Below are 27,953 nucleotides of genomic sequence, written 5' to 3' on the forward strand. Positions count from 1 at the left end.
AAAGAATCTGCATTACTTTTTAATGCTGAACGTTTAGAACCTTGATGAGTTACGGAGTATGGTTTTTTTAAAAAAAAAAAGATTGTAATGAATAAACTATATTCGTCGAAAACGCTTTTATCTTTCTTTAAAAACTCTTTAAAAAATTTGCATGTTGTAAGAAAGACATTTCATTTTGTTAAATTTTTAGCACCATTCATTCTCGTCGTCTTCAGAGTTAACTATCAACATTGGGTTATATATATCAGGCTTTCGATTATCTGTAACCATGGCTATTTGCGAGTTAATTTGCGAAATCATTTTTTCGTAGTATTGCTGAGATGCTTCGTTCATTAAGTCGCCATCAGTGGTCGGGTAAAATTGGGAAGACGCTAAAAATTAATACCATTCATCCACAACAAAATTAAAATTAATAAAAAATAAAAGTCTTATGTCGAAATGAAATTTCGAGGAACATTCGCACCGTATTTTTATTTATGTAAACTAATTACCTGAAAGATTAGGAGACAACTGTTCACGTTTGTCCAGGCGAGAATCTCTTCTCATGAGTTGAGGTTTATAATATGGGTCCGAGTTTTCTTGTACTAAAAGTCTATGCGGTTGCTGATTTCCACCTTCGAGAGGTTTATAAGAAATGTCATAACGTTTATATGGATTTTCCAGTTGTTTATTTAGTTTGTAAGTGTTATGAGACCGATCATTCGCAAGCGAAGGAGTTTGTTCGGCTCGATCTCCGTATTCGTGAAGATTTGATTCTGGAGGAAGCCGATTAAGTTCATACAGTCTGTTACTACTGCCATTTTCTAACTTATTATCCGCACGGGGCAGCATACTATTATCATAAACGCCTTGATATAAAATTCTATTATCTCTAGATTGAAAATCCCTTCTATCTTGCAAAGTGCCATCATTTACGCTTTGATAATTTATATTTGATGGCTGTAAGCCATTAGTATACCTTTGTGTCCTTTGAGAATCGGAAATACTTCTTTGTCTTTCAAAATCAGGAAAATCGTGGTATTCATTCGTTTTTCCGTTCAGTCTATACTTAACATCCGGGTCAGATTTATGGTTATTGTGGTTGATGTATGGAGAACCTTGATTAAAGTGATCAGAGTATGGAGAATTGTTCGGCTCGATGTATCCGCGTTGTGCTTGGTCAGAATATACAAAAGAACCATTTCGTTTATAAACAGTTGCTGAATTAACATTAAGTTTATTGGAAGGAGAAATCTCTTTGTTTCTCGCATCAATATTAGGAAAATTTATAGGCGTAGTTCCGTGGGAAGAACCTCTTGGGGTGGCAGGGGCGGAAATAGATTGCATGTTTCGAGAATGGTATTGGTAGTGTTGCTTTTGACGTGCGGAATTCACGGTTAAGTTTTTGTTGGCATCATATTGTGACTGATTACTCGTTATACGTCTATGGACAGATCCCCCTGTTCCACCGGAGTTTGAGCGGGTTAATAATTTTCCATTTGATATTGAATTTCTAGCAACTGCGTTGTAAGGTATACCTTTTATTCCAGATGAAACATATGCAGCATCGGGGGAAAGAGAGGCAGGAGATAACGATATCGTTGTTGATAAATTTAGTTTCTGAAAAGAATAATAGACAATAAGGAATTATGAAAAATGCACAAAATATTGAGCAAAACTTTGTAGTAGCGTTTATTTTTATGAGCTTATCAAGTACAACTTACTGTATTATCTGTGTTGTTGTTGTCCAGTTTTATGGTTGCATCGTTAGATTTATCTCTCGATGATCCAAATCGAAAAAAAGAGGAAACATCGCCCCAAGAAGATCTTCTTCGAACTTGATTTCGCTCTTTTTTTGAAATGCTATTTTCTCTTGCCTGTCGGTGTTCATGCTGGGCTCTATATGATAACAATAATTGATGACAGACGAAGCTAGTTATATATGCACCAGTAAATGTGAGGTAACTTATACACGATTACAAACTAAGACCTAACTTTTTATACTCACTAAAGCTCTGAATACATAAAAGACGAGCAGAAAGGAGAGCAACTTTTTTAAAAAACAACTTCAACTTTTTTAAAAAACAAATGCGGAACTTTAATAATTAAAATTCCCATGAGGAAAAATGTCGCTTAACAAAAATTTAAAAAATTCAAATCATCTTTCGTACATGCTCCAATATTAAAAAAAAAAAAAGCATTATGAAAAGACATTCAACATAAAAAAGTCATTTATATAATTAAGCAACGCTCGAACGTTCACATTCATTTCGCACTATGATAAACAACTCTAAGAAACATTTCTGTAACAATAACTGAATACGAGTCTTATACAGTCTGCGATCACTTTTAAGTTTTTTATTAGGAAGAGAATTGAAAAGGAGATTATTACGATGTAAACAAAGATTTAAAAGATGTAAACGTTTGTATTCTTGATACAAATGAAAAAAAGTTTTAGAGACATGATTATAGTACAACATTAAGAACATAACACGCACGCACGCGCGCGCACAGTATTTAAGTTAAAAATTATAACTTCATCAACTTAAACTGGGAAAAAGATAGATGCAAGAAGAGTACTAATATATTCATAGATCGGAAGAACTTTACTGCTTACGGAATGGATGCAAATTCATTGATCGTGCTCCCAAGATCATTAATAAACTCTTTTATTTTTTGAAAACCATGCATATTTTTCATTTTTTCCATGAATACCACTACCATCAAGCCACAACAACTTATACATGAACAACAACAATCTTTCCCTGTGTTTTCATTTTTTCATTTTTGCTCGCGAGAAAAAATATTTAAAATATTAATTTTCTAACAACTATTCTGAGTTTAAAGCCACCTTGCGTTTAATACGTCAGGGGGTCAGTTGAGCATTTTAAATTTTATAATGTTAAATAATATGCGAGTTTTATGAAAAAGAATTTTTTTACATAGCTTTTAATATATGCGCTTATATGTGGGTGTTACATGTCTATATATGAATGAATGTATCTAACGTCAGAAATTCTACAAATCTAGGCCAATATGTATGTATGTATATGTATGTGGTTAAATATGTATAAATATAAATAAATATATATATATATATATATAAATAAATATATATATATAAATATATTTATTTTTAATATATAAATATATAAATATAACATATATATGAGATGTCAAGGCATACGTTACATATAAGCAGCAATGTATATAAATATAGATTACTAACATACTTTTAAAAACTAAACTACCCCCGTTTTGAATTCATTTAAATTTTAGAGCAAACAAATGAATATTGGTTTATTGCAATAAGCAGAAAAACGCAAATAATAACAATATATGCAATAAAAAAGATGAATCATTTTTCATTTTAGAAGGAAAAAGAGAATTACACGGCAACGATAACTTTTTTTCCTTTATAATTCTTTTATTGGTGATTAGCACGGAAATGTTCTTATCGATGTGTTACTTGAAAAGTGAGATTTAATTAATCATTCTGTGATAATTTATATTTGCATTTCCTATTGGAAACAATGTTTCTTGTGGAAATAAAGCGATACGTCATTTAATTGAAATTAAAAAAATTCTATTTGGTGCTCAAACAGCAGTCAAAAAAGAGTGACAATGCCACTAACAACTAGGTTTCTCAGAATGACACTGCAGAAATTGATAGCAATACAATGGCAACGTTTTAAACTTAGAATGATATTTTAGAAACACTTGTGATAACGAAAAAAAAAAAAAAACTTATTTCATAAAACTGAGAAGAGGTCAGGTGCTACTAAATTATGCAACACAAATTTTTCTTAAGAAAATCATGAAGGGCAGCATAAAAAGTCTATCACAAAAAAACTCCAAAAAAAAAAAAACGCTTTCCAAAACTTTTGCTAAACATCTACGCGTGGCGTCGAAAAACTAGAACAAAACAAACAACCTATATAAGAAAACTTAATCCGTGCATTAATTTTCTATAATGTAAGAAGGACGTTTAACGTGAGAATCGCATCATTCAATTCTTTATTTCTTATTTTCAATAAAGATTTTTTTTCTTTTTCGTTCTTTAATAAAAGCCAGATAAGTATTATATAAAAAGGGTTTAAACGACAAAATGAAAATCAAGTAAAAGATTCTTCAGCGCAATAATATCCAACAGAGCAGATATATAATGGGAAAATAAAAGAAAAAGGAATTTACTTCAAGAATTCAGCGAACTTGTAAAGAAGGATAGAAATGAAACGATGGACAAAAATAATGCCAGGTAAAAAGCAACCATTTAAAAAACTTATTAAAAAAGATAATAAAAACAAAACAAACTAAAAATAAAAAAAGCACTTAAATTGCAAAAAAAAAATAAAAAAATAAAAAATAGAGGTTTCATAATCAAAGTTTCATACTTTGTGAATCCTCCGGAAAACGTCACATTTCTTCTGATCATTACTTCTTTTCTTGGCATTTTAGAAACGTCGTTAAAGCTTGAATCATTTGACGCCTTGTGATGCTTGAAGCCGGGAATAAAATAGTGAATCCGATCAATCACTGTGTTGGAAGTAGACTAAGACAAAAAAAAATAAAATTCATAATCTGGATTTAGATAAGAAAACACCTGACTTGAAGTAAAAAGTAATGTAATGAGTTATGGAAAATTATGCTAAACGAACCGGAACTGCATCTAATTCTAAAGTTTCTTCATTACTTCTTCCCTTACATTTTCGAAAATTCATGACGAACAGTTTTATACAAAAAATCTTCCCAACTGTCAACTGGTGTTCATCTACCAAATAAAGAGGGGGGAGCATTAAATATATCCCACAGCTCTAAGCTGGAAATTTGAATCAAATCAAAATTGATTTTCATTACATTTTGAAACCTAGTAAAAGAGTATTTTTGCAATTTCAAGTCAATTAAAGCAGCTGCTGTTTAAATAATATATCATATGTGACCTATGAATAACGGCCCCTTTAATAATAGATTTTCTGGCTCGAACACAACGACCCTTTAAATAATGCATTATAATTTCTGAGCAACGATGAGCTACGGCGAAATAAAATGCTGTAAATATTTGGATTAAATAAAAAAATAAATTTTTAAAAAATCAGGAAATAATCAACAAAGACTGCTTAATTGCATCCTTTAACTTAAAATTAACTTTTAGCAATTAAAACTTTAAATGTTTAAAATTTAAAATTATTTAGAATAGCTAATAACTTTTGGATGTGCATAACAAAAGCACCGTAATACTATTTAGAAAAAAAAGAAACTACTGAACTAAAATTAATTATATACATATAATTAAGTAAAAAATTTAGTATATAAATTTAAAGTAAATGTAAATAAATATAAATTGTTATATATAATAATATATTACTATATATTATTATATATCGCAATATATTATTATATATATATAATAATTTATTATTGCATATAGTAGTACATTATATACAAATATATATGCATATATAATTTGTAAAAATAATATAATGCATAAACATGTATATTTATGTACAATACAATAGAAATATATACTGATTATTTAAATGAACCTGTTGAATCAGGAAAAAATTTATCAAGAGTTTTCGATGAAATATTTGGCCACAAAGACTTTATAGTTCTTTTTAACTGATTATCGTTTTGTGAACTATCTCCTTTCGAATAAACATCCAAACCAACACGAATGAGAGATAATAATGTAGTGTAAAAAGAAACAGTACCATCTGGATTCACCGGCATGTTCATGCGGATTAGACGCTAAAAAGCAATATATAAGACATACTTCTTTACGCTACATTATATTTAATTAATATCTTCAAAAAAACAAAAAGAAAAATATCTACAACAAAAATATCTACATATATAACAACAAAAATATCTACATAGTAATAGAAATATCTCATAGCTGTAAAAACGGACAATAAAGATACCTTGTAAGCAATAGTTTTAGGGCATTTTGCCCCAAACCCTATAGGAGGAGATATAAAGCACATAAATTCATAGAGCTTGTCATGTGAGATATTTCCTCTAAACAAATATTGAAGAGTTATCTTTTCAACAAATATTGAATAGTTATCTTTTAAACGAATATTAAAGAGTTATCTTTTAAACAAATATTGAATAGTTATCTTTTAAACGAATATTGAAGAGCTATCTTTTCAACAAATATTGAAGAGTTATCTTTTAAGGAAATTCTTAAATTTAAAAAGAAAATTAAGCTAAACAAGTTTGAGCTTAAAAATATTTTTAAAAACATACATTGCTTGAGGATCATATTCTGACCAACATTTGACAAATTCATCTAAGTGATGTGGACTAAGTATAGAACTGTCACGTGTCAAATATTCGAAGTTATCCATAATTACAGCAACAAATAAATTTAAGAGCTGGAAAAATATAATAATGAATTACAGTAAGTTTACAAATTACAAATTATTATCTTATATTATTACAAAATTATAAGGTATTCCTAATTAAAATATATCATTCTAAACAGCATAAAACCATTTTTCTAAGAAAACATGCTACTTACAAAAAACATTGAAAGAAACATGTAGGACATGAAGTATAGTCGTGCTAATACAGTGTTACCACATTCTGCATTTTTATTATTAGATAAATATACATCATCACACTCTGCTGCATCATAACATGCATGCATTATAACGCTCCAATTATCACCAGTGGAACACCTTTTAAAAATTTTCAATTTTGATGAAATTAGTACAGGGGAGAAAATCACAACAAATAATTTAAAAAAACATAGATTACCTAATACTATTCATTAGATAATGTTTTTTTTTTAAATCAGAAAATGTTAAATACCTAAATAACACCAATAATGCCCTATAAATGTTACGAAAGTTGTTCTTCTCATTCAAAATTTTGCCTAGTTTGATGGTGCCAAAAAGCTAAATGCCAAATACATTAAAATACAACCAAAATAATATACTGACCAAAAGATGATTTAAAAATTAGAAAAAGAAAAAAAAGCTATTGCAAAATTATTTTTTTTACTTGAATGCCAATCACAGCATAAACATAAGACGTAAGTAAAATTAAACCAGTCACATATGGCAGCGCCTAAAACAAACAAAAAACTTATATTAAAAAAAAAATTTTTTTTGAAAATTGTTTGCAATTTAAAAAATAATATTCAAAATTATAAAAAATTAAAAGAAAAAAAAAAAAATCAACAATTATACTTTAAAAGACTGTAGAAATGTCCAGAGCATAATACGGATACTGGACCCTTTTCGAAGAAGCTTCATTACTCGAGCTGCCCTAAACAATCGGAACATAGTGGGATCTAAAACGGTTGTCTTACTCTAAAAAAAAAAGAGAGATTTTTAAAAAAATGTCTCGCTCCCCCATCTTTTTTTGTTTTCCTAGCATTGTTGAAGGCTCTTACATAAGTTAAAGTAATATCCATAAGTCCTCCTATAATTACTGCCAAATCAAACAAGTTCCATATATCTTTAAAGTAGTTCTGAAATAAAAAAAATTTTAAAAACATAATAGAATAATATTATTTTAAAATAAATTGCTGCACACTTGTTAGGAATTATTTGACAAAAACTATAGTTCATTAAAAATGTCCAATAAAGTTAGATTTTCTGCAAGTATTACATAATGACTTTTGAAATTTGAAGATGCAGTATTTCTAAAAACTTAAATTTATAAGAAAATTCTTTTAAAAAAGCTAATCAAGAAATACCATTGTAATTTTAAAATAAAAGAGCATGAGTATATAAAACATTTGAGTGATTTATAAAAGTTATAGTAAAAGCAGTAGGGTGGCCCTTAATTTATAGTAAAAAAAGTAGGGTGGCCCTTAATTTTGAAACTTTGATTTCTAAATGAGCTTAATAACACCTAAATTAAAAACTTACACAAAATATCATTTAAACCTAAATACATATTTTAAGGTCACAGACTTCAAAGTTATTGTATTTTGATACATGTGACAACTTTCATGTTTTATTTTGCAATAATAATTGATGATGGTTAAAACTTTAATAGCAAGCTACCAGAGGTTACTAAATAATAGAGGGTTTTCTAATGTTGGTTGATTTATAATTTACTTATTGCCAGAATTTACAAAATTACCTTATCTGGAAGCCATATGACCTGGAAGTCATTAATTAAATGTGTACACTATAAATATATAGAATGAATGTCAATTATTACATACAACATTCTTCAAATATACTATGGCTACAAAAATTTAATATGACTACATAATGTCTTGCTTGGAAAAAATTTCAAATTAACAAGAAGAACAACTCAATTATGGCGTATTAAAAGTGCTTTTAACTTAACAATACAGTACTCAAAAAGAGAAGCCATGACATTGTTTATTTTTACTACAGAGAAAACAAAGCACAGAACTTTGATTCATCATACTCGACAGCCCTTGATTTTCTTGATGTGTGGGTAAAAACTCTAACCCCAATTAAAAATCCCAACTAAAAAAAATCCTTTGCTTGTTTTGAAAGTGTGTAACAAATGAAAATAAAAGAAAAAAAAAACAGAAAATAAAGTGGAGCGTATTGAAAGTCTAAAGATCAAAGAAGAAGAAAAAGAAGAATTAAAGAAAAAGGGAGGAACAGGGAGCTGAACATCCACAAAAGAGAATAAATTTTCATTCTGCATTTATTGCATCAAAAAGATTGGACAGTATTGTAAGCAAGAACCGCTCAGATTCTTTTTCGGATCATCTTTTTTAAATGAAGATGTGGAGTTAGAAGATGAAGACTACTGGTCTGCAAAATTATTTGCAGCATGCAGGTTGCTAGTAATATTGTGGAATGGAGATTGAGAGAATTCAACACGATGCATACAGAAACATAATTCAGGTCATGGACTTGGTAGGCCAGTTCATAACTTTATTTGATTGAAATCAATTTCTTTCCAGTTTTGCTCATGTTCATAATAGCCATTTTAAAAGTATTTTGTACTCAGTATAGAGTAATGTGGTATTTTCAAGAACTAGTCCAAAATATAAGGTCAAATTCTTAGTACAAGAAACAGCCCTTAAAATTAACATATGCTCCACTGCACTTCACAGCCTGTAAAGTATACTACAAGGTTTGATTGAGAAAGGTTATATAGATTATGTTAGTCCAGTTTTTTTAGCAATACTCTACTTTCTTAAATAGTTAAATGAACTTTTTGGCTTGTATTTTTTTGTATTTAAAATTATCCACCATGAAAATTTTTGCCTTCAGATTTGTTGTCCAAAAAATATTTGTACACCTCACTGACACAAGACATCTTTACGCTACATTACATTTAACTAACATCCTCAAAAGAATATAAAGTAAAATATACACAAACTTGTTTCTTTAAATGATCTAAATTAGTTTAATGATCTAAGTAAATTCAATGATCTTGAATAATAAAAATTCATAACCTGGCCTGTTTAAACAAGAACTAAATATTCTTTAATAAGGTGTTAAAAACCTATTTTTATATATTAACAACATATCATATGCTCTTAAAGTTAATCATTTTTTAGTTATTGCCTAATGGAGTTACTTTAATAATTTAATAATGGAGTTATTAAATTTTTAAATTAACTAAAAATTTAATAATGGAGTTTAAAGTTTTTTAATTGCATCAACATTTTTAAAATACTTAATTTAGTTATTTAGCATCGTCACCTAAATAACTTTGTTTCATTAAAAACCTGATTTCTTTCAATAATTTAAGTAATCGTAGACTAAATAATTATCATAAATTAGTAAGTTTATGTAATTGTTGAAAGAAACCTCTAAAAATCATTCTTTCATAACTTTTTGTATAATTATTTTACATAAATAAGAACCACCCTTAAAAGTAGCAATGTAGAAATGGTATAACTACAAATCATATTCAACATTTAAACTGTATACACATTCAAAACAATGCTACCATTCAAACTTTATATTACTTATAAAATGAAGTGCTTTTGGTTTTTGAATTACATTACAATTATTCTAAACATAAATAAATGATGTAAATACCAATCTGTATGCAACAATCTTCACAAATGCTTCCATAACAAAAAGAATGGTAAATCCAATGTTTATGTATTGTAATAAATATTGGTATTTTTCAGACATGCCCTTGTACTAAAAAAGAAAAAAGAAAAAGTTTAACTCATCATATTTTTAAGTTTTTTTTAATTATTTTATTGATAATTTCACAAACTACTTCTAAAGCATACTTTCATCATCAGTTGGATAGAGTTCAGCACAATGAGTGATGTAACAAAGTAATCAAAAGGACGTGATTCCACAAGGAGCCACACATAAAAAGATATTGATGATTCATTTTTTGGCATAAAGCGTTTACGAGGTTTAGAGTTGAGGACGTAATTAAGACAGTCATGCTATGTTTTTTTTAAAAAAAAAAGCATTTCTTTTAAATAATCAAATTAATTATTCCTTTTACTAATATTTATAAAAAATATTTTAAAGTAACTTTTTTTTGAACATGTAGTTACTTTTAAAAACTTACTTGGTTTTTGTCAAGTCCACCTTGAATCTGTTTTTCACCTTGTTTTTGAAACGTCAAAATAATTAATGCAATATATATGTTGATTATCATGAATGTAAATATAATCACAAAAATGATAAAATATATTGCCATATAACCACTGTTCATTTTCAATGGACCTTGATTTATCTCTGTTATATCCATTGCTTGATGCATAATACTAGTAAAAAAAGTTAACTGTTTAAAAAAATTATTTGAATATTCAAAGTGCAGAAAACTATTTAGTAAAAAACAATGTAACATAACATATACACAGATAAACTCAAAATAGAGCGCATTTATTTTATAGCAGTTAAAAATCATAATATTTAAAAGAGCTTTTAAATGAAAAAAACATTTCTTTCTCCATTTCATTTCCTGGTTCTGAAAATTACTAAAAAACAAGAACAACACTTAAATTATACCAAAAAAAAAGTTGTTTACGTGGGCCAGTTATCCTCTGTAGAACACACATAAAGAGTAACAATAGCCTCAATGACATTGTCAAAATGAAAATCTCGCCTTTTCCATGTTCTAACATTCATCTAAATAAATGTAAATGTTCTAAAGGAAAAAAAAGACGCTCCGATTCTTTAAATTAAAAACATACAGATATACATATATAAAATTAAACAAATTTAAATTTTTGAATTAAAATCTAGCTTAATAACTCACTTCAGGTAATGTCTCTGTCATAATTTGGTTTCCAGAAGCAGTGTATTTATAAAATACCCCTCTGATAAAAGAAAATAAGAATTTTGTTTTGTTACATTATTAACAAAAATAAATAACAAAGAACATTCAAAAGAAAAAAACAGCCTAAAAAAAATAAATTAAATTAATGGAAAAAGTGACAAAATCAAATGATTGAAAAATAGCAAAAAACCGAAAAGTTAAAAAATAATGGCTACACTAATTTAACATTTTGTATTTCATTTTATAACCAATAAAAAAACATGAACTTTATAAAAATACCATTATTAAGAAAAAGGAAAAAAGCCATCTTAAAAAAGAAAATTTAAAAAGAATAAAGGATTTATTTTTATTCTAACAAATCTTTTAAATGTAAAGAGAGTAAGAAAAAATGTTTCTGCTATCATACTGGCACTCATTAGAAGTTCTTATGCTTTCATCTTCACAATAAAAAAATCGTCCCTAAAAGAAATATTTTCAATGTCAGGCTATCTTAAATGTAAAAAAAAAAAAAGTATTAAAAGATTAGTAAAAAAAACATTTTGGTTTGAAAACAAAACTAGTCAATTCCAAGCATACTAATGTCATACCCTATCCTTCTACCTACCTAAAGTACTGGAAACAAATTGAAAAACATATTATATAAGTTAATAAATCCAAGACAAGTTAAAAAACTCATTTCAAAAGTAAACAAAATCTACTTGAAAGAGCTCAAAACTCAACTCAAAAGTAAACAAAATCTACTTGAAAGAGCTGGACACCAATACAAGCAAAGATGAACAGCATCAAGAGTGTGATAATCAAAACAAATGCAACATTTTTCAAAGAGTAAACCATGCATTGAAATACAATCTGATACAAAAAGAAAAATGTAGACATTTTAAAATGACTTTAAATTAAGCTATAACACATTTACCAACTTTTAGCATAAAATATTTATAGCTTTTGACATTCTAATGTTTAAGCTTGATGTATCAGAGGAGTAATTCAAGCATAATTGTAAACATTTACTTTAAGTTTCTTGACTTTTTGAATTGCTTTGATTGGTCGAAGTACTCTTAGCACACGCAAAACTTTGATTAGGACTGAAGTTTTGTAAGTTTCTTTGCGCCTAAAATTGTTAACTTAATGTGTAATTAGAAAAACTAGAAGAAACTCATGAATTAAGTAGAAAAAAAATTAAAGAAACATACAGAATGAATATAGACAGCAAGCTACAGATAAAAACGAATGTATCAAGTTTGTTCCAAGAATTTCGTATGAATGCTCCTTTATGCAAAATAAAACCAGTATCAATTATCTAAGGAAAAGGAAAAATTTCTTAATCATAGATTTGTAACTTTAAAGTTACATACAGTTAAAAATTAAAATAACATAAATATTGATAAAGCTATATATATACAAGATAAATATGAAAATAACAATATAAATATGTATAAAAATTTGAAAAAAAAACACAAAATAAATATGAAAATGCGTCTTATTGATGAAAAGACTCAAATTTTTAAAACATTCCTACTAGATTTAAAAAAAAATTTTAACCTTGAGTAAAATTTCTAATCCAAATATAAATGTAAAAATGTAATCGCAATACGAAACCACCTGAAATAAAATTGAAATTTGAATTTTTTTTTTTCTTTGTAAAATCAAAATTTTAAAAAAATTCTTTTAAAGTTATATATTCTTAATGAAGAATAAAAAACATCAACACAAGTTTTAAAATATCATCCAAATAAAACTCAACACTTTCTTTTAAAAAGTTTATTTCTTTATTGGTTTTATTTCAAATATAAATTTTTAATTCAAAACTTTTGCTCACAATATTTACAGGAGATTGATCATTAATTGGATCTTCAATTCCAAGAACTGCTGAACTTAGCAGTATAATAATAATCATGCCCCAATCAAAATATTTTGACTGAACAATCTGATGGCATAACAGACGAAACCTAAAAAAAAATCATTTGTTCATATGACTTCAGCTTTTTTTAATATTTTAAAGGTTTGAAAAAGATTTTCAAAAATATTTGTAGAGCAAGTAAAATTTTGTAGTTTGCAATTAAAAAACTTTTAATTACCTATTAGAAGGAGTCAGAAAGAAAAGAGATGAAACATTGAGCACAGGAAGATTCTGTTTTTGGTGTACAATATTGATTTTTAACATATTACGGAATCCTTCATTTGTTATTTGCAATTTAAAATCATCATCTAAAAATTAAAAAATATTACAATATATATTAAAATATGCTGAAAATAAAGTTAAAAAAAATTATATGAAATAATACTAATTTCAATGATAAACACTTAGGCAAGCAAGAAATTCCAAAGTAAACTAAATTAGATTTCTTTAACATATGTGATCAATTACTTGACTTAATCACTGTAGGAGGGAGAAGTTTGCTGAAACAGATAGAAACTTGTAATTGAAATATAAAGTTTAGCTGATTTGTTCTATTTATGATCAACCATTTAAGTCAAGGTTTAAAATCAACATTTGGTGCAATGCCATTAAAAAGGGAACATCAGTCAAATAAGCTGGAAAATAGATTAGATATTAAATTCCCTCCATCAGTGCTTACCCAAAACATTTATAACATGCATAAATATAAACTTTCACTAAATAACTAACTTTTTGCAATTGCAATTTATTACCTATAGAGTAAACATTTTTATCCAATTGTTTGTAGCCATCATTTGTTATGAAATCCAAAGAATTTTTATTGGTGTTAAATTGTTTGTCCTTGTTTTTAAATTTAAAATCTAAAAAATCATCTATTGGTGGTATTGCACACAGTTGGTCAGTTTTTAATTGTGGTTTACTTACTACTTCTGCATTTGAGTTGAAAAATATATCAGGGTTGTCATCTATTGTTATCTGTGAAAATTGATAATTAACAAACTTTATTTAAGTGGACCAACTTTCTACAAAGATATAATTGTTTACTAGTAATAATAAATAACTTGAAACACTCATAAAAAAATTAAAAAAAAACCTTATTTTGAATATTATTCTTGTCACTGCTCCTGAAAAGGCAAATAAGTAAGAATAAAAATATAAATAGTGTTGATGGTGTTGAGCTCTGTAAATGCTGTTGATATTATAAACCACTGAAAATATTTTAATTGAAAGGAAAATTTTTTTTCATGTTGGTACCTATACTCTTTGCTTGTTTACATTTTTTTGCAGATTTTTTGTTAAATGTTTTTAATTACAACTATAACAAGTCACGCTCAAAAAAAAAAAGGTTTTAAATGAACTTTTCATTAAAAAAAACTTACATCTTGAACTCCATTTGATTGGTAGCCAGCAGCTCAGGACTTAATTTACTTACCCCAGTATGGTTTAAAGACAACTTACTATGCCTCACATCAAGAGAACTAAAATCATTATTGTGACCTTCTGCAGGTGAGTATGATCTTTTTATATCTCCAATGATATTCATACTGATTTCTTCAATTTTTAAACTGTGGTGTTCCTTAGCTGTTGCATCTCCGTTGTCTGCAAGTTGGTTTTCAATTGGAACTCTAGATTCTGTTTTACTCAAACTTTTAAGGCTTTTAATTCGTGTATTTTTTTCTTCTTCTTCATCTTTCGTAAGTATTTCAGCATTAGTAAGATTGTCTACAGCAATTGCCAAAAACACATTAAGAAGTGTGTCTAGGAAATTTAGTTAAATCCAATTATAACTTTGAAGCAACTTATAAGACAAATACATTTGTATACAATGTTTAAATAAAAAATATGTAAAACTATATTGGATTTTTAAGTCTAAAAATGCCAGTGTTTGTTTTGGAAATAAAATGGTTGTTTTTGAAAAATTGCAACATAAAAGTATTATTCTAGATAACGAAGAATTTACATGTGCATTACTTAAAAATATCCATTTATAAAAAAACAACTACTGTTATTTACTTACTGATATTTACTTAATATTTATATTTACATAAAATATTTGATAGTTGCATTAAAAAAAATAACTCTCTGGAGAGAAAAGATACAGTTACCAAATATTACCAGAAACAAAAAGTACAAAGAGACTAAAATGCCTGAAACTTTTTCTGGAGCTTTATACGCTGACATTCCATTGTACATGACAGAATACCAATCTTCTCCAGTAATAACCTAAAAGAAGAATCTCATAAAAGTTATATACTTAACCATATCATTATAACAACATAACAATATAACATATCTTAAAAGTTTACTTAACCATATTATTATAACAAAAACAATATTTTACAAAACTACAAATCATTTGTTTTAGCTCTTTTTAAAACTTGACATCAAAACTTAAAACTTTATCTTAACTCTAGGGCAATTTACATAAATCTCAAAGTTTTATACTAGGAGTATATGGAAGTTTAGTTTAAATTACTTGCATAATTACATTTGGTTCTTAATGTTATAAAGAACTATAGTTTGGTAAATAAGTCATCATAAAAAGCTTTTAAAATGTTGAGTAAAGCTGAAAGATAATACTAAAATACTTCAAACCTGAAACACTGCAAGCAAGGAGTTCGGAAAATTATCAAAATTTGTGCTTGGATAATCATCAAACTCAGTAAACCTGTAATCAAATGAAAAATAACTTTAAATTAAATAACAAAAAGTTGTATTCAAATTGAGGATAACATTTTTTTAAAATTAATTATTTCAAAATTAAAATATATAAATATAAATTGTAATATAAGAAGTTTTTGAACAAAAAAAAAGTGCAAACAAATGAAATTTCTACTAAAACTAATTAACTCCATACCGTCCAGAAAATAACTGCATTCCAAGAAGAGCAGTAATAAGCATGTAGAGAAGAAGCAGAAACAACAGACTAAGGATTGAGTTCATTGCATTCATTAAGGATGCAACAAGATTGCGTAATGTTGACCAATATCTAAAACCATATCAAATATATAAACCATGTTAAATAAAGAAACAAGAAAAATGACCTTCAAAAAAAAATCAAGTAAAAAAAACCTTCAACAAAAATGAAGAAGCTTTTAAAAAAACCTTTAAAAAAAAGAAATTAAAATTAAATTTTGCTTGAAAACTTATTTTATACTTAGTAACTTTAAAAACTCGAAGCAATCTCAAACAACGTAAAACACGAAGACCAGCTTCCCACGTAGAGTACGCTTCAATTAAACTTACAACGATCACCTTTTTTTTTAAATAAAAAATAAAACAAATAATAAAAATTTAAAAAAATAAACACATGTACAAAAAAGTAAATACAAAACTTTGCAGCATGAAGTTCAACGATTTGAGTTATGATGCTGCATTATACCCATAAATTGAACATTTAGGATACCTGATTTTAATGCCACATCAAAAAGAACTTAAACATTTTGTGTCAGGTTTTTATGTGGTATTAAATGTTAAGAAAAAAACTTTTAAATATCAAATAAATTAACATTAAATCTGAAAATGTTTTTGAATTAAAAAAAAAAATAATAATGTGCTTAAGTTTCGCTCTTGATGCAACACCAAAAATTGCATTTGAATTTGTTTAGAAATGTTGTTTAGATTGGCTTTCTGCTTACATAAGTAAGTTAAATGAATAATAGTAAGGTGAAAATGTTTTATTTAAATAAAAACTCATAAGTTTTCTCATTTACTATTCTTAAAACTAGTTTAAAACTTTTGGGACAGCTCCAGATTATTACCTCTGCAGTATAGACAATAAAAATTTGGTTTTAGATTATTTTTTCATTTATAATGATTTTTTTGAATTTAAGGTTTTTATGTGTTTACCTACAAAAAAAAAACTCTTAAGAGATAAGACAGAAAAAGCTAACTTTGTTAAATTAAGATCTAAAAAATTGTATTTAAATAACCTTTTTATTGAGGCATTAATAAGAATAGCCTTTTAGAGAAAAAAGTGAAGCGGGATTGTCACAGGTTTGGCAAAAATTTACCATTAAAAAATTAGTTTTCAATATAAATGGGAGCTATTACTAAATAGTTGTCAGCAGAAAGAAATGGTAAATTTTGGTTGGTCCATATTAATTTAACCTAAGCATTTCTCACCACCACCTTGGATTTTAACAAGATTTGCACCAATATTTATATTTTTATTTGGAATAATAGTTTCCATTATTCATACTCCAAAAAAAAATGTTAATAAAAAAATGTCAGCCTTTTTTTACAATAAATCCTCTTAAAATACTTATTTTAAGTTGAATATACAAAATTTACAATCTTTTATAACTCAGCACTTTGTTGATATATAGGACTTATTTTTAGGTTTTACATAAAGTTTGTGAAATCAAAATTATTTTAGGAAAATTAGCTTGAAGACATCTTTAATCTGAAAGGAAAATAATTTCTAAGTTTATTACAAGTTCTTTGAGATATAAAGGAAATTTACTGACACTTCCTAAACTGCTCATTGCTTTGAACTGTTTGTGTTATTTTCTGGGAACCAGTATCTCATGACAGAAATATGCAGACAACATAGCTTTTAGATTTCTGAAAGAATATTATTTCTAAACTTTTTTTTTTATCTTTTTAGTCAAAGATTTCTTTAAACTCTCAATTTGATGCTAGCATACCTTGTTTATTCATCTTGATTTTTTTAAAAGAAATTACATGGGTTATATTAAATAAAAAATTGCACCAAAATTTTTTTAAAAGGAGGTTTTTTTTTGAAGTTTTCTAATTTCACTGCCCACATACTGTATCAATCTAAAAAAAATCTATTTCAATTGTTAATATTTACACAATATATTTAATATCTAAAAAAGGTTTTAAAGAAACAAATCTAAAAACAAAAATAAAAACCAAACTTACAATAAATTCAAAGACATTAAATGATGACCTGCAATATCCACGAAAATTCAGAGCAAAAACTTTCAATAGCAACTCAGCAATAAAAATGGAAATAAATGTTTTTTCAGCATATTCTAAAAAATTATTTTTTAAATACAAAAAACTGCACATTTTTCGCAACTCCATTTCAAAAGAGTAAAAATAAAAATGTTTCAAATATGTTGATAAATAGTAAACTTAGCAATATAATCCTTTCCTAATGTTGGTTAATACTTACTTTGTGAATCTGCAAGCCATTTTGGAGCCCTGTAGTGATAAGTGCTCATAACAAAAGTATTAAGAAATACTATTATAAGCACAAACCAAAAGAAAGCTTCATGTTTTACTAAGTTCCTAGCCTTCAATTGTAAGTGTTTTATGCGTAAATGAAACGAACCAAGCTTAGAAGTTTGATCTAATTCCTGTTGTAACCTGAATCTTCTTGAGAAAAATAAAAAGACTGGGTTTACACCAATATTTTTGTTTAATTCATCAAGATTCTGGTGCTGAAGTATTTGACTAGCATATTCTTTTTGTTCCAAAATTATCAGCTCTTCTAAAAACCGAATTAAAATTCTTAAAATTACTTATCATAGCAAACATTTTTTTCCTCATTTTTTAAAAAAAGTTGATTTTTAATCAGAAATTCTGAAAACTAAATCCATTCTTAGTAATTTATTTTGTTTGCAACCAGTATATAAAAATATTTTTACCAGAAAACCAGATGTATATTTAGTTTATTACATAGATACAAGCAGAGAGAACAACTTAAAATTTTCTTAATCAATTAAATTGATGACTAAAAACTGATTTCCTCAACTATGCTTCTCATAATTTTTCACAAATTTTGAGATTTTTATCAGGAGCTTATTTTGGATTTTCGTGAGGATTTTTGTGAGCATTTCTGTGAGCACTTTTGTGAGCATTTCTGTGAGGATTTGTAATAAAAAAAAAAAAAAAAAAAAGAACTTTTTTTCTAATCTTAGGGTTTTATGCTCAAAACAATTAAAATTTATTACATGGCATTCAAAGGTTGCAACTTATAAGATGACGTTCAAAATTTTCAACTGTTACTTACGCATAATTTAAATAAAATGTTTAATGAGAGATATTTTAATAAATTTCTAAAAGAGAAAATGATACCTCCCTTTGATATCCAATCTGAGTAGAATTCACAACATCGATCTAATTTCATACGCTCACGCAACTTAATAAATGCTCTCCTATTCTCAACTTTATTTCTCTCTTTTGCAAATTCTCTATAAAAATAAAAAATATGAATTGTTAAACTAGTTAAACTGGTTTTTAGATAAAAATTTAAAATTAGAAATATAAATGAGGTGTTTTTTAAAAAAAACCGTCTAGAGATTACATACTTTAATACAATTAAATGAAATACAATCAATGCAAAGCAAAAGACAGCTAACTCAAAGATTGGCAAAAGATGTTAAGAATTTTGCCAATCTTTGAGTTAGCTGTTAAAAAGATGTTAAGAATTTTTTATACTATAACATTAAACATAGTTATTGATTCAAGCTGACTTAATGAACTTTGTCACTTCATGTGACATGAAATAGGCCAAAATTTTTTGTAGACTCCAGCTTCACTTAATTAACATCCTTCAAAGGTTTCATAATATTGAAAATTCATGCTTTGACAATTAAAGAGGATTTTGCTGAAAAAATTTCCCAGTTCAACAAATTACTGTCATTGCCCTATTACATTGTTGCACTTACTTTTTATACACTTAGCTTTACACTTAATGTACTATGTCACATTAAGCATTTATTGATCTGACAAGAGTATCACTTGGCTTTTACAGTGAGAAAGCAAAACAATTTGTTCACCATCTTAAGGTTCTTACTTGTAATGATTCAAAAGTCTTTGAAATATTGCAATTAGGAACCTAAAAATTATCACCCAGAGTATACATCAAGATTTCAGAATTGTCTTCAAAAGAAAATATTTGAATAAAGACCATAATGGAAGCCAATAACTTATTGTGTTCTTTCTGTTTAAAAGAAAAGTTTTTAAATGTAAAATTTTTAGAAAATGCTGTCATGTGCAAAGAAGAATAATATTTAAAATTAACTTTTATTGTAATTGATGAAGTTGGATTTGATTTTTTACATTTTTGGAAACTAGAAACCATGTATATTGACCCAATATAAGAGGTTTACTTGAGTCATGATGCATTAATTCATGAAAAATAATAGTGCATTTATTTACAGAATTTTACAGACCAGTTATGGAAAAATACTTTTTGTTAATGGAAAAGGACCAGATCAGACTAAAACTATAATAATAATTTTAGTATCAAGGATTTAGGTAGCATTAACATGTTTGTATTTTTTTTCACACAGATAAATACCAAACCAAACAAAAAAAACTAATTTGATGGGGACAGCTGAACTGCACTTTCTACTATCAGAACCTGGAAGCAGTTTGAATTTCTTATCAACAAAAGTAATATCCTTGACACACTATTCCTTTTGCTTTAAAATATTGAAACTGTAAAGATACCTGGAAAGTAAAGTTGATTGTATATTTGATATATGAAGTTAAATTTAAGATAATCGAATACAAAGTTAAATCTTTTTTTGTATCAAACTCTTTTTGCATCAACTTTTCAAAATAAAAAATACTGAGGTTTATAGCTGCAAAGTTACAAATAAAAGATATACACAGTAAATCATAAAATTCACCATTTAGTTTTAACAGAATTAAAGATATAGAAAAAGATTGCAACATAGGATGCATGAATGATATATCAAGTATTGTAATATCACATAATAACTAAAATGAAAAAAATATCATTTTTTATCCTCTCTGTAAACTTGTTATTCATTTTCCCTACCATATTCTTGCCGCAGAATTTCTAAAAATGTAATATGTAAATATTTAAATAAAAATACAAAATAAGAGCAACAACAAAACAACAACAAAACAATGACAAAATAACAACAAAATAATAAAGAAACAACAAAAAGTAAAACAACAACAAAATAACAACAAAACAACAATAAAAAAAACAACAAAAAAAAGGAAAAAAATGATTACCTACTTTTTTTGTTTCCTTCTCAAAAATTCACTGTTTTGTGTTTTATATGGAAAAAAGATACAAAACAATCAAAAAATTGCTTTAGATGAAGGAATGTGTATTCAAAAAAATGAATTTTAAGAACCTGTCACTTAACAATAGTCATAAATTTCAAATGAAAACACTTTGATACAAGTAATGTTTTAAAAAGAACAGTTTAGAAGTTTGAATTGCACTAAAAAAATTTTTAATAGGTCCTTTTTGCATGCACTCCCCCATATTTAGGTGGGTTTCTGTAATAATATGAAAACTACCTTGTTATGTAGGCAATAATAGGAGTGTAAAAAACAGAACTGTGATGTAAGAAATCTAATATTTACCCATTAAGCACACCAAGAACCAGATTTATCATAAAAAATGAACCCAACATTATTAATGAAACATAATAAGTTGCCCAAATATATCCGTTTTCATCCATAGTATCAAATGTCTAAAGAAGAATTTATCATTTATGAAAACTTAAAAAAATAACTATAAAAAATTGTAAAGATATGAAGAGCAATCTTAGAACTTAATCAACAACAAACCCTTTCCATCAAAACAATTTTACCTGAAAACTATAACTGATAAATTTTTTAGTATGTGTGAACAATAGAAATACTCTCACATTTTATAATTTATAACATTAAGTTATGTTTTTAATTTCATAAACATGTTTTTAAACATTAAGAATAGTTTAATGAAAAAAAAATAAAGTTTTAATGAAAAAAAAATACAGTTTAATGAAAAAAAATTTTATCAACCATTTTTTATTTACAAATATTACAAACAACTTAAAAGTCAATTAATGTATAATTAAGCAAACTATAAAAAATATTTTTAAGGTTTTTTTTTTTTTAATTGAGATTGTACATTAGACAATTGCTTACAAACTTCGGCTGACGAATTGCTTACAGACTTATCTATAATTTATCTTATCTACAAAAGGTTGTATACAAACTGTTGACTTTAAATTTTAAAGACAACTTTAAGTATTTCAGAAATTATATGTGTATAAATGTCTTTTCAACCATTTACACTTAAAACTTAAATTAAGTATTTTAGTAGGAATCATTTAACTTATTGAAAAATAGAAACAAAATATTTTCCTGCAGTAAAAAATTGATTAATTTTGGAAAATCAATAATTTGTCTTTTCAAAAACTTTAACACAATTGTATAATATGGCGTAATGTGTAAGGAGGTGTAATATAATAAAATGCAAATAAATAAATACAAAAAGAAACAAAATACTTACATAATACATAATATCTGACCATCCCTCAGTTGTCACACACTGAAAGACTGTGAGCATAGCAAAGAAAATGTTATCAAATGATGAAATTCCATTGTTTATGCCAGGGTCACCACTTGAACATATCTCATTTTCAAAGCATTTGGAACCATGAACAAAAAAAGATTTTTTGGGTTGGTTATCACACGGTTGACTTCTAACTAAAATAAATTACTATTAAGTATTGCATTCACTTAAATTAGCAAACATCTCAATGTTCAAGGTCACACAACACTAACCTAAAAAAATTAAAAGTCCTTTAGCAAAAACTGCTGAACATATGTGTATTGATTCTTACACTTGAAAATCACATTTGTTTTTACTCAGAGAAATGTTTCCTCACCAGTTATATAAAACTGTATATTTTGTTAAAATAAAAAGAAACAGTATATATTTCAAAATTTACCACAATCCAATATTACAATAAATAACATTTATCAAAAATAAAATTTACTAGTTAAATTTAACAAAATTTACTAGTGAAATTTACTTTATTAACTAAATTTTTGGGATAGATATTGGTTTTTTTTTCTTTTTTGCATTTCTGACATATGTCCTTAATTTAATTACCACAAATATTAGTAATGATAAAAACATATATGACACTTGAGTTTATCAAGTGTCATATATATATCATATATCAAGTGTTTTGTAGAGATTTCATTTAACTACTTTAATTTTTCTAATGAACTGTTTAAGATTACTACTTCATACTAACAAGTTGTAATTTTTTAACAAACAAAAAAAAGAAAACATTTTGATTTTGTGCAGAACTGATTTTATTTTCCATGTTCATTTCTTTTTACTGATTCAACCAAACTTTACACACAGCAGCAGCTATGTTATATTTCCAAATATTTTATCTTTTTACATTTAACATCTTGAGTCCAAATAAATCTTGGGTTGCAACTTAATTATAAACTATAAAATTGTCTGTTTGCCACAATCACTTTTGAAAGGTCTTGGTTATTTTAATTAAAAAAAATACATTAAAGGCTATTTTTACTTTTAAAGAACTGTTTGTTTTTTGTTTTTTACTAGAAGTCTTCATAGCTTTTATATTATTGCTTGCTTTGTTTAAGTTTGGTAATACACAAATTTTGGTAACTAATCAAATTCTGGTAAACACAGAAATTCATTAACCAACAAAATAATATATATATCATAAATACCTTTATCTCAAAAAAAAAATTTAAAAAAATAAAAAATGCATTACTCACACTTTTCAGTTATATTATTTTTACAGCTATAGTGAAATCTTTCAACCATGAACTCTAAACCTATGATAGCATAAATGCTGATCACAAAACTAAGAAGATATAATACTTGCAAAAGAGGAACAACAGCTTTCATGATTGAAGTCATGATAATGTGCAAACCTGAAAATAAAAATGCAATCCTTAAAAAGGTTACAGAACATAAGAAAATGTTTTTTAAACAGCAATAATGTAATGTAATCTAGTTACTGGGAACTCCAGTTATGAGCTTGAGTGGACGCAGTACTCTAATAGCGCGGAATGATTTCACATTCACTTGGTCACCTTTTGTCACAAACTCTAGCGAAGTAATGAAGCTAAATAAAAAATGATAGCTTAAAAGTGTAATTCAAAAATGTTTCAAAGGACATTATTGTGCTTTTCATAAAAATTTAACAGTCACAAAAAAAAAACTACATTTATAGAGGTAATGTAAACAATATACACAAATAATAAAAAAAAATAAAATAATTTTTCGAAAGTCTTGCCTTATAATCACAACAACAAAGTCAATAACATTCCATAAACTTCTGAGATATGAATGTGGGTGCAATATAAAACCATTAGCAATAATTTTCAAAACAGCTTCTGTACCAAATATTGCAAGAAGATAAAGCTCAGTTTTATCCTAGTTTAATATATTAGGTATGTATGTATATATATATATATATATATATATATATATATATATATATATATATATATATATATATATATATATATATATATATATACATACCTAATATATTAAATATGTATGTGTGTATATATATATTTATATATACACACATACCTAATATATATGTATGTATCTATGTATCTATGTATGTATGTATATATATATATATATATATATATATATATGCATGTGTAGCAATAGCATGTAAGTTACTTACAGCAAATATGTTCATTTGAGATTTGTCTTGATTGGGTAGAGGAACATCAAGTGCCATGATAACACATGTAGTTATGATAGAAAGTAAGATAAAATATTCAAATGACGTAAAAGATAAGGAAATAATGTTTCAATTACAGCATGAAAAGAATTGATATACATATTTATTGATTACAAAATATTTTCTGATCTATTGTCTATCTTTTGATATTTTTTCATTAACTCTTGCTAATTGTATGTAAATTATTGTTGAAAGTATTAACATTTAGGATTTACTCAACTTTTTCTAAGTTTACGACTTGCTTAACTTTGTTAAATTATGATCAAGAGCAACTTAAAAAACAAACACAAAATTTTTTTACTGCAGAGATTAGATAATTGATTGTTTGAAACATTATTTTAATTGGCAAGGAAAAGAATAAGCAGTCAGTTATTTAAAATATGTTGATGTTTTACAGACAAGTTTCATAGTTAACATAAGTTTATACAGCAGTTCATTATTACTCCTCATTGACAGTCTAGTTGTTTATTTTTAAGTTAATTGCTTTGAAGCATTAACAGAAACACGGTAATAATTGCTAATGATTCAGGTGGTATTGTGAAACTTGATCTCTTGCAGTCTTATACTCAGAGTAGATATGGTTTTTGGTATTCATTATGCCAAACGTAAGTTGAACTTTTGTTGCACACATATTAATAAACTCAGAGAGATGCCTAAGGTACATGCTAAAAAGCTTTAGTTGTAGTCTTAGACATTTCTAATTTTAGGTACTTAGTGCACAAAGCAGTGTAAGGTAATATCATGGAGTATAAGCCAAAGCCGTACTTTTAAACCAGTTAGTCAGAAGTCCAAACTTAACTCCTGCAGGTAATGCCTGACTTTTGGGCTGCAGGACGACTTTGAGAATTTCAAAAATTAGCGCCTGGTTGTAATGACTCATTGCTTTACAAATGTCACATCTTTATGGAACAGGCCTCCCCATCCAATGAGCCTGTTGAGAAGCACTAAGTACCGAAATCATATTATACGTTGTCATCCAAAAAAAAGTATTCTTAGTTAAAGCAATTCTTTGTTGTCATCACGAGGTATAAATATTTTCAACCAATCAAGAACAAATTTGATGACATCATTCTTCCGAGAATTCCAAATTTTTACTGTTAAAATTATAGAAATTAACTGCTAAGTTTTTTAAGTCAACCACAAGTTTTTCTGAAATTTCAAATCCCAGAATAAAAAAAGGTAAGTTGGGCCACAAAGTAAACTTTTCTAGACTCAAGTTTACCATTCAACTTCAGCTTAGCGTATAACAACTAATTTTCAAGCGGTTTTAGAAAATATTATTTTAAAAGAGTATTTTGCGTAACGTGATGACCACAGGTGAAAAAATGGCAGTAGCACTTTTGCCGTATCGAAATAACTTTTAAAACTGAATTACGATTATTTTTCCATTGCCATCTATTAGACAGGGATGATAACTTAAAAAATTTTAAAGTTACATTATTCCCATTATTGGAAAATATATTTAAAAACTGAGAAAATGAATCCGAAAAATTTATATTCCACAGTCAAACTACTGGTCTTGACACTTTGGTGTTAACTGAAGGTATACTGGGCCACATACGCCATTATGCTGCTTTGCAAAATCTGTCGGTTTTGGCGTACCGGCAGATTTTGCAAGGCAGCATAATGACGTATGTGGCCCAGTATACCTTCAATTAACACCAAAGTGTCAAGACCAGTAGTTTTGGCATACCGGCAGATTTTGCAAGGCAGCATAATGCGTATGTGTACTCTTAGAGTTTCCAGTAGGACAATAATTAAAACCCTATGGTAAAGTTATTACCAAAATGATGGAGACTTTAGTAACAAAAATATAAACATGTTTTATTATTTTTTTTTTTTAAAGCACGTGTACATTTCTATCTGTCAATTAAACAGAATTTTTATTGTGGTGATATAGAGTTTTGGAACTGACTACTATGAATTATCTTAATAAGATTTTTAAAACTTAAACCACAAGAAAATAAATATTGTTAAAAATGAAAAGATATTTTGCTTTCGTTATTGCAACAGCAGCTAAACGAACTTTATTCCTTGGGCCAAATATAAATAACGAGCTGTATTCCTTTTTTTTCCTCTCATGGGTTGAAACTCGCCTACTAGAATTCGTTTGGTTGACAGCACTACGTTCTGTAGGGATAAGTGAATAATTAGATTTCAGACTTTCTTGTAAATTCCAATCACAAACTTCTCTGAAATTTTCTTCTGATGTTTTAGAATCTTTGTTTATCGCGGGATCTCCAAATGATTTGTTAATCATCCTAAGACTTTGTTTGACAATTTTATAATCTTTTACTCCAGATTCCAGGTTTTTAAACTTTCCTACGTCGACTTTAGAATCTTTTCTTCCAGATTCAACGAGATCATACTGTTTAAGTACCATTGCTCAAAACTAAAGTAACATCAAAGCGTAATTTTTTTTACTTTTTTTATCAAAAATAAATTCTTGCAGTATTTAGCAAAAATTTTTCCTAAAATGATCACTGATCATGTTGCCATAACAATACCAAAAAATATGGATTTAAATGTATTTTTCTTCGCTAATTTTGTACTTAATAAGAATTATTTTGCTGATTTTGTATTAAATAAAAAATTTCCTTCTTTTTCTACATAATATAAACCATCACTGTTGTAATACAGTTGAAATGTTACGATTACCTTTTTTCTTAATTTCAATAAAAAAAACATGAGGGCATGAAAGTTTAAAACTTTTTATTTAAATTATGAAAAGCATTACGAAAAACTTCAGCGTTGATGCTCACAACGCGCATGACTAAAAATGATTTATGCCATAAGCAAAAGTTGTTTATAAACTTTGTGCCGTTAGTAAAAGTTACATTTTAAAATTGAGGGAGCAATATAAAATCCCTTACTAAAAGTCGCTCGTTATTAAAGTGGTATATTTAAGCAAGACGATGTTTATTGTATTAAGAGAGCACTTGCAGCTCTTAGAAAATCCATCTCACCTAAACAGAACGTATAGCCTGACTGAAACACCAGTTCTGTGTACATTTCCTGAACAACTCTCAGATGAACGATTTGCAGGCTATCGAGACAAAAGTATCAGGAAACATCGAAACATCGTTTTAGTATAAAAACTAATTAATAACCGAGATTAAGTCTATTGAAAGGTTTTGCAAGAAAAATAAAGTAACTTTTTAAAATATCAATTAAATATTTAGATTTCTATAAAGTACCGATAAAATAATATTAATAATTTATCAAAAAGTACATTCACTAGTTCAATAAATCTTCATTGTTGGCCTATTCAGTTTCTTCTTTTTTTTGCATTATTTAACGCGTTTGTTTTGTTTAAAATTAATAACAAATTTTTTGAAAACAGATCAATTTAAAAAACTACACACACACACACACACACA

At 26.9% G+C, this 27,953-nt stretch overlaps 1 protein-coding gene across 4 annotated transcripts; it reads right to left on the minus strand.

The window, feature by feature from the left end:
• Nucleotides 1-101: 101 nt before the first annotated feature.
• On the minus strand, nucleotides 102-27,703 carry LOC145181319 (muscle calcium channel subunit alpha-1-like). 4 transcript variants are annotated; one of them, XM_090071095.1, is made up of 43 exons: nucleotides 27,540-27,703; nucleotides 26,565-26,965; nucleotides 24,514-24,619; nucleotides 24,106-24,245; nucleotides 23,828-23,934; nucleotides 23,582-23,740; nucleotides 22,326-22,522; nucleotides 21,410-21,519; nucleotides 19,133-19,248; nucleotides 18,228-18,545; nucleotides 17,972-18,084; nucleotides 16,242-16,339; nucleotides 15,942-16,073; nucleotides 15,680-15,752; nucleotides 15,184-15,307; nucleotides 14,464-14,842; nucleotides 14,178-14,208; nucleotides 13,837-14,059; nucleotides 13,263-13,392; nucleotides 13,004-13,133; nucleotides 12,727-12,786; nucleotides 12,378-12,484; nucleotides 12,196-12,295; nucleotides 11,929-12,036; nucleotides 11,594-11,646; nucleotides 11,167-11,227; nucleotides 10,936-11,036; nucleotides 10,474-10,672; nucleotides 10,181-10,345; nucleotides 9,978-10,085; nucleotides 7,382-7,459; nucleotides 7,176-7,298; nucleotides 6,988-7,053; nucleotides 6,796-6,881; nucleotides 6,503-6,662; nucleotides 6,229-6,356; nucleotides 5,901-5,997; nucleotides 5,523-5,727; nucleotides 4,638-4,750; nucleotides 4,374-4,531; nucleotides 1,704-1,878; nucleotides 492-1,599; nucleotides 102-371 (listed from the first exon to the last, which is right to left on the minus strand). In XM_090071095.1, the coding sequence occupies exons 2-43, from the start codon at nucleotides 26,954-26,956 to the stop codon at nucleotides 187-189; spliced, it is 6,822 nt and encodes a 2,273-aa protein (XP_089927221.1). In that variant the 5' UTR covers nucleotides 26,957-26,965; nucleotides 27,540-27,703; the 3' UTR covers nucleotides 102-186. The 4 variants fall into 4 exon arrangements, with proteins under 4 accessions (XP_089927221.1, XP_089927222.1, XP_089927223.1 ...); XM_090071096.1 differs by having other exon boundaries at nucleotides 24,106-24,205; nucleotides 27,540-27,635; XM_090071097.1 differs by lacking the exons at nucleotides 21,410-21,519; nucleotides 22,326-22,522; nucleotides 23,582-23,740; ... (3 more) ...; nucleotides 26,565-26,965; nucleotides 27,540-27,703 and adding an exon at nucleotides 20,847-20,865.
• Nucleotides 27,704-27,953: the final 250 nt, after the last annotated feature.

Source organism: Hydra viridissima, unplaced genomic scaffold (assembly GCF_058129835.1).
Source record: "Hydra viridissima isolate aposymbiotic clone 2 unplaced genomic scaffold, HvirCarnegie_v1 scaffold_14, whole genome shotgun sequence".
Lineage (NCBI taxonomy): Eukaryota > Metazoa > Cnidaria > Hydrozoa > Anthoathecata > Hydridae > Hydra > Hydra viridissima.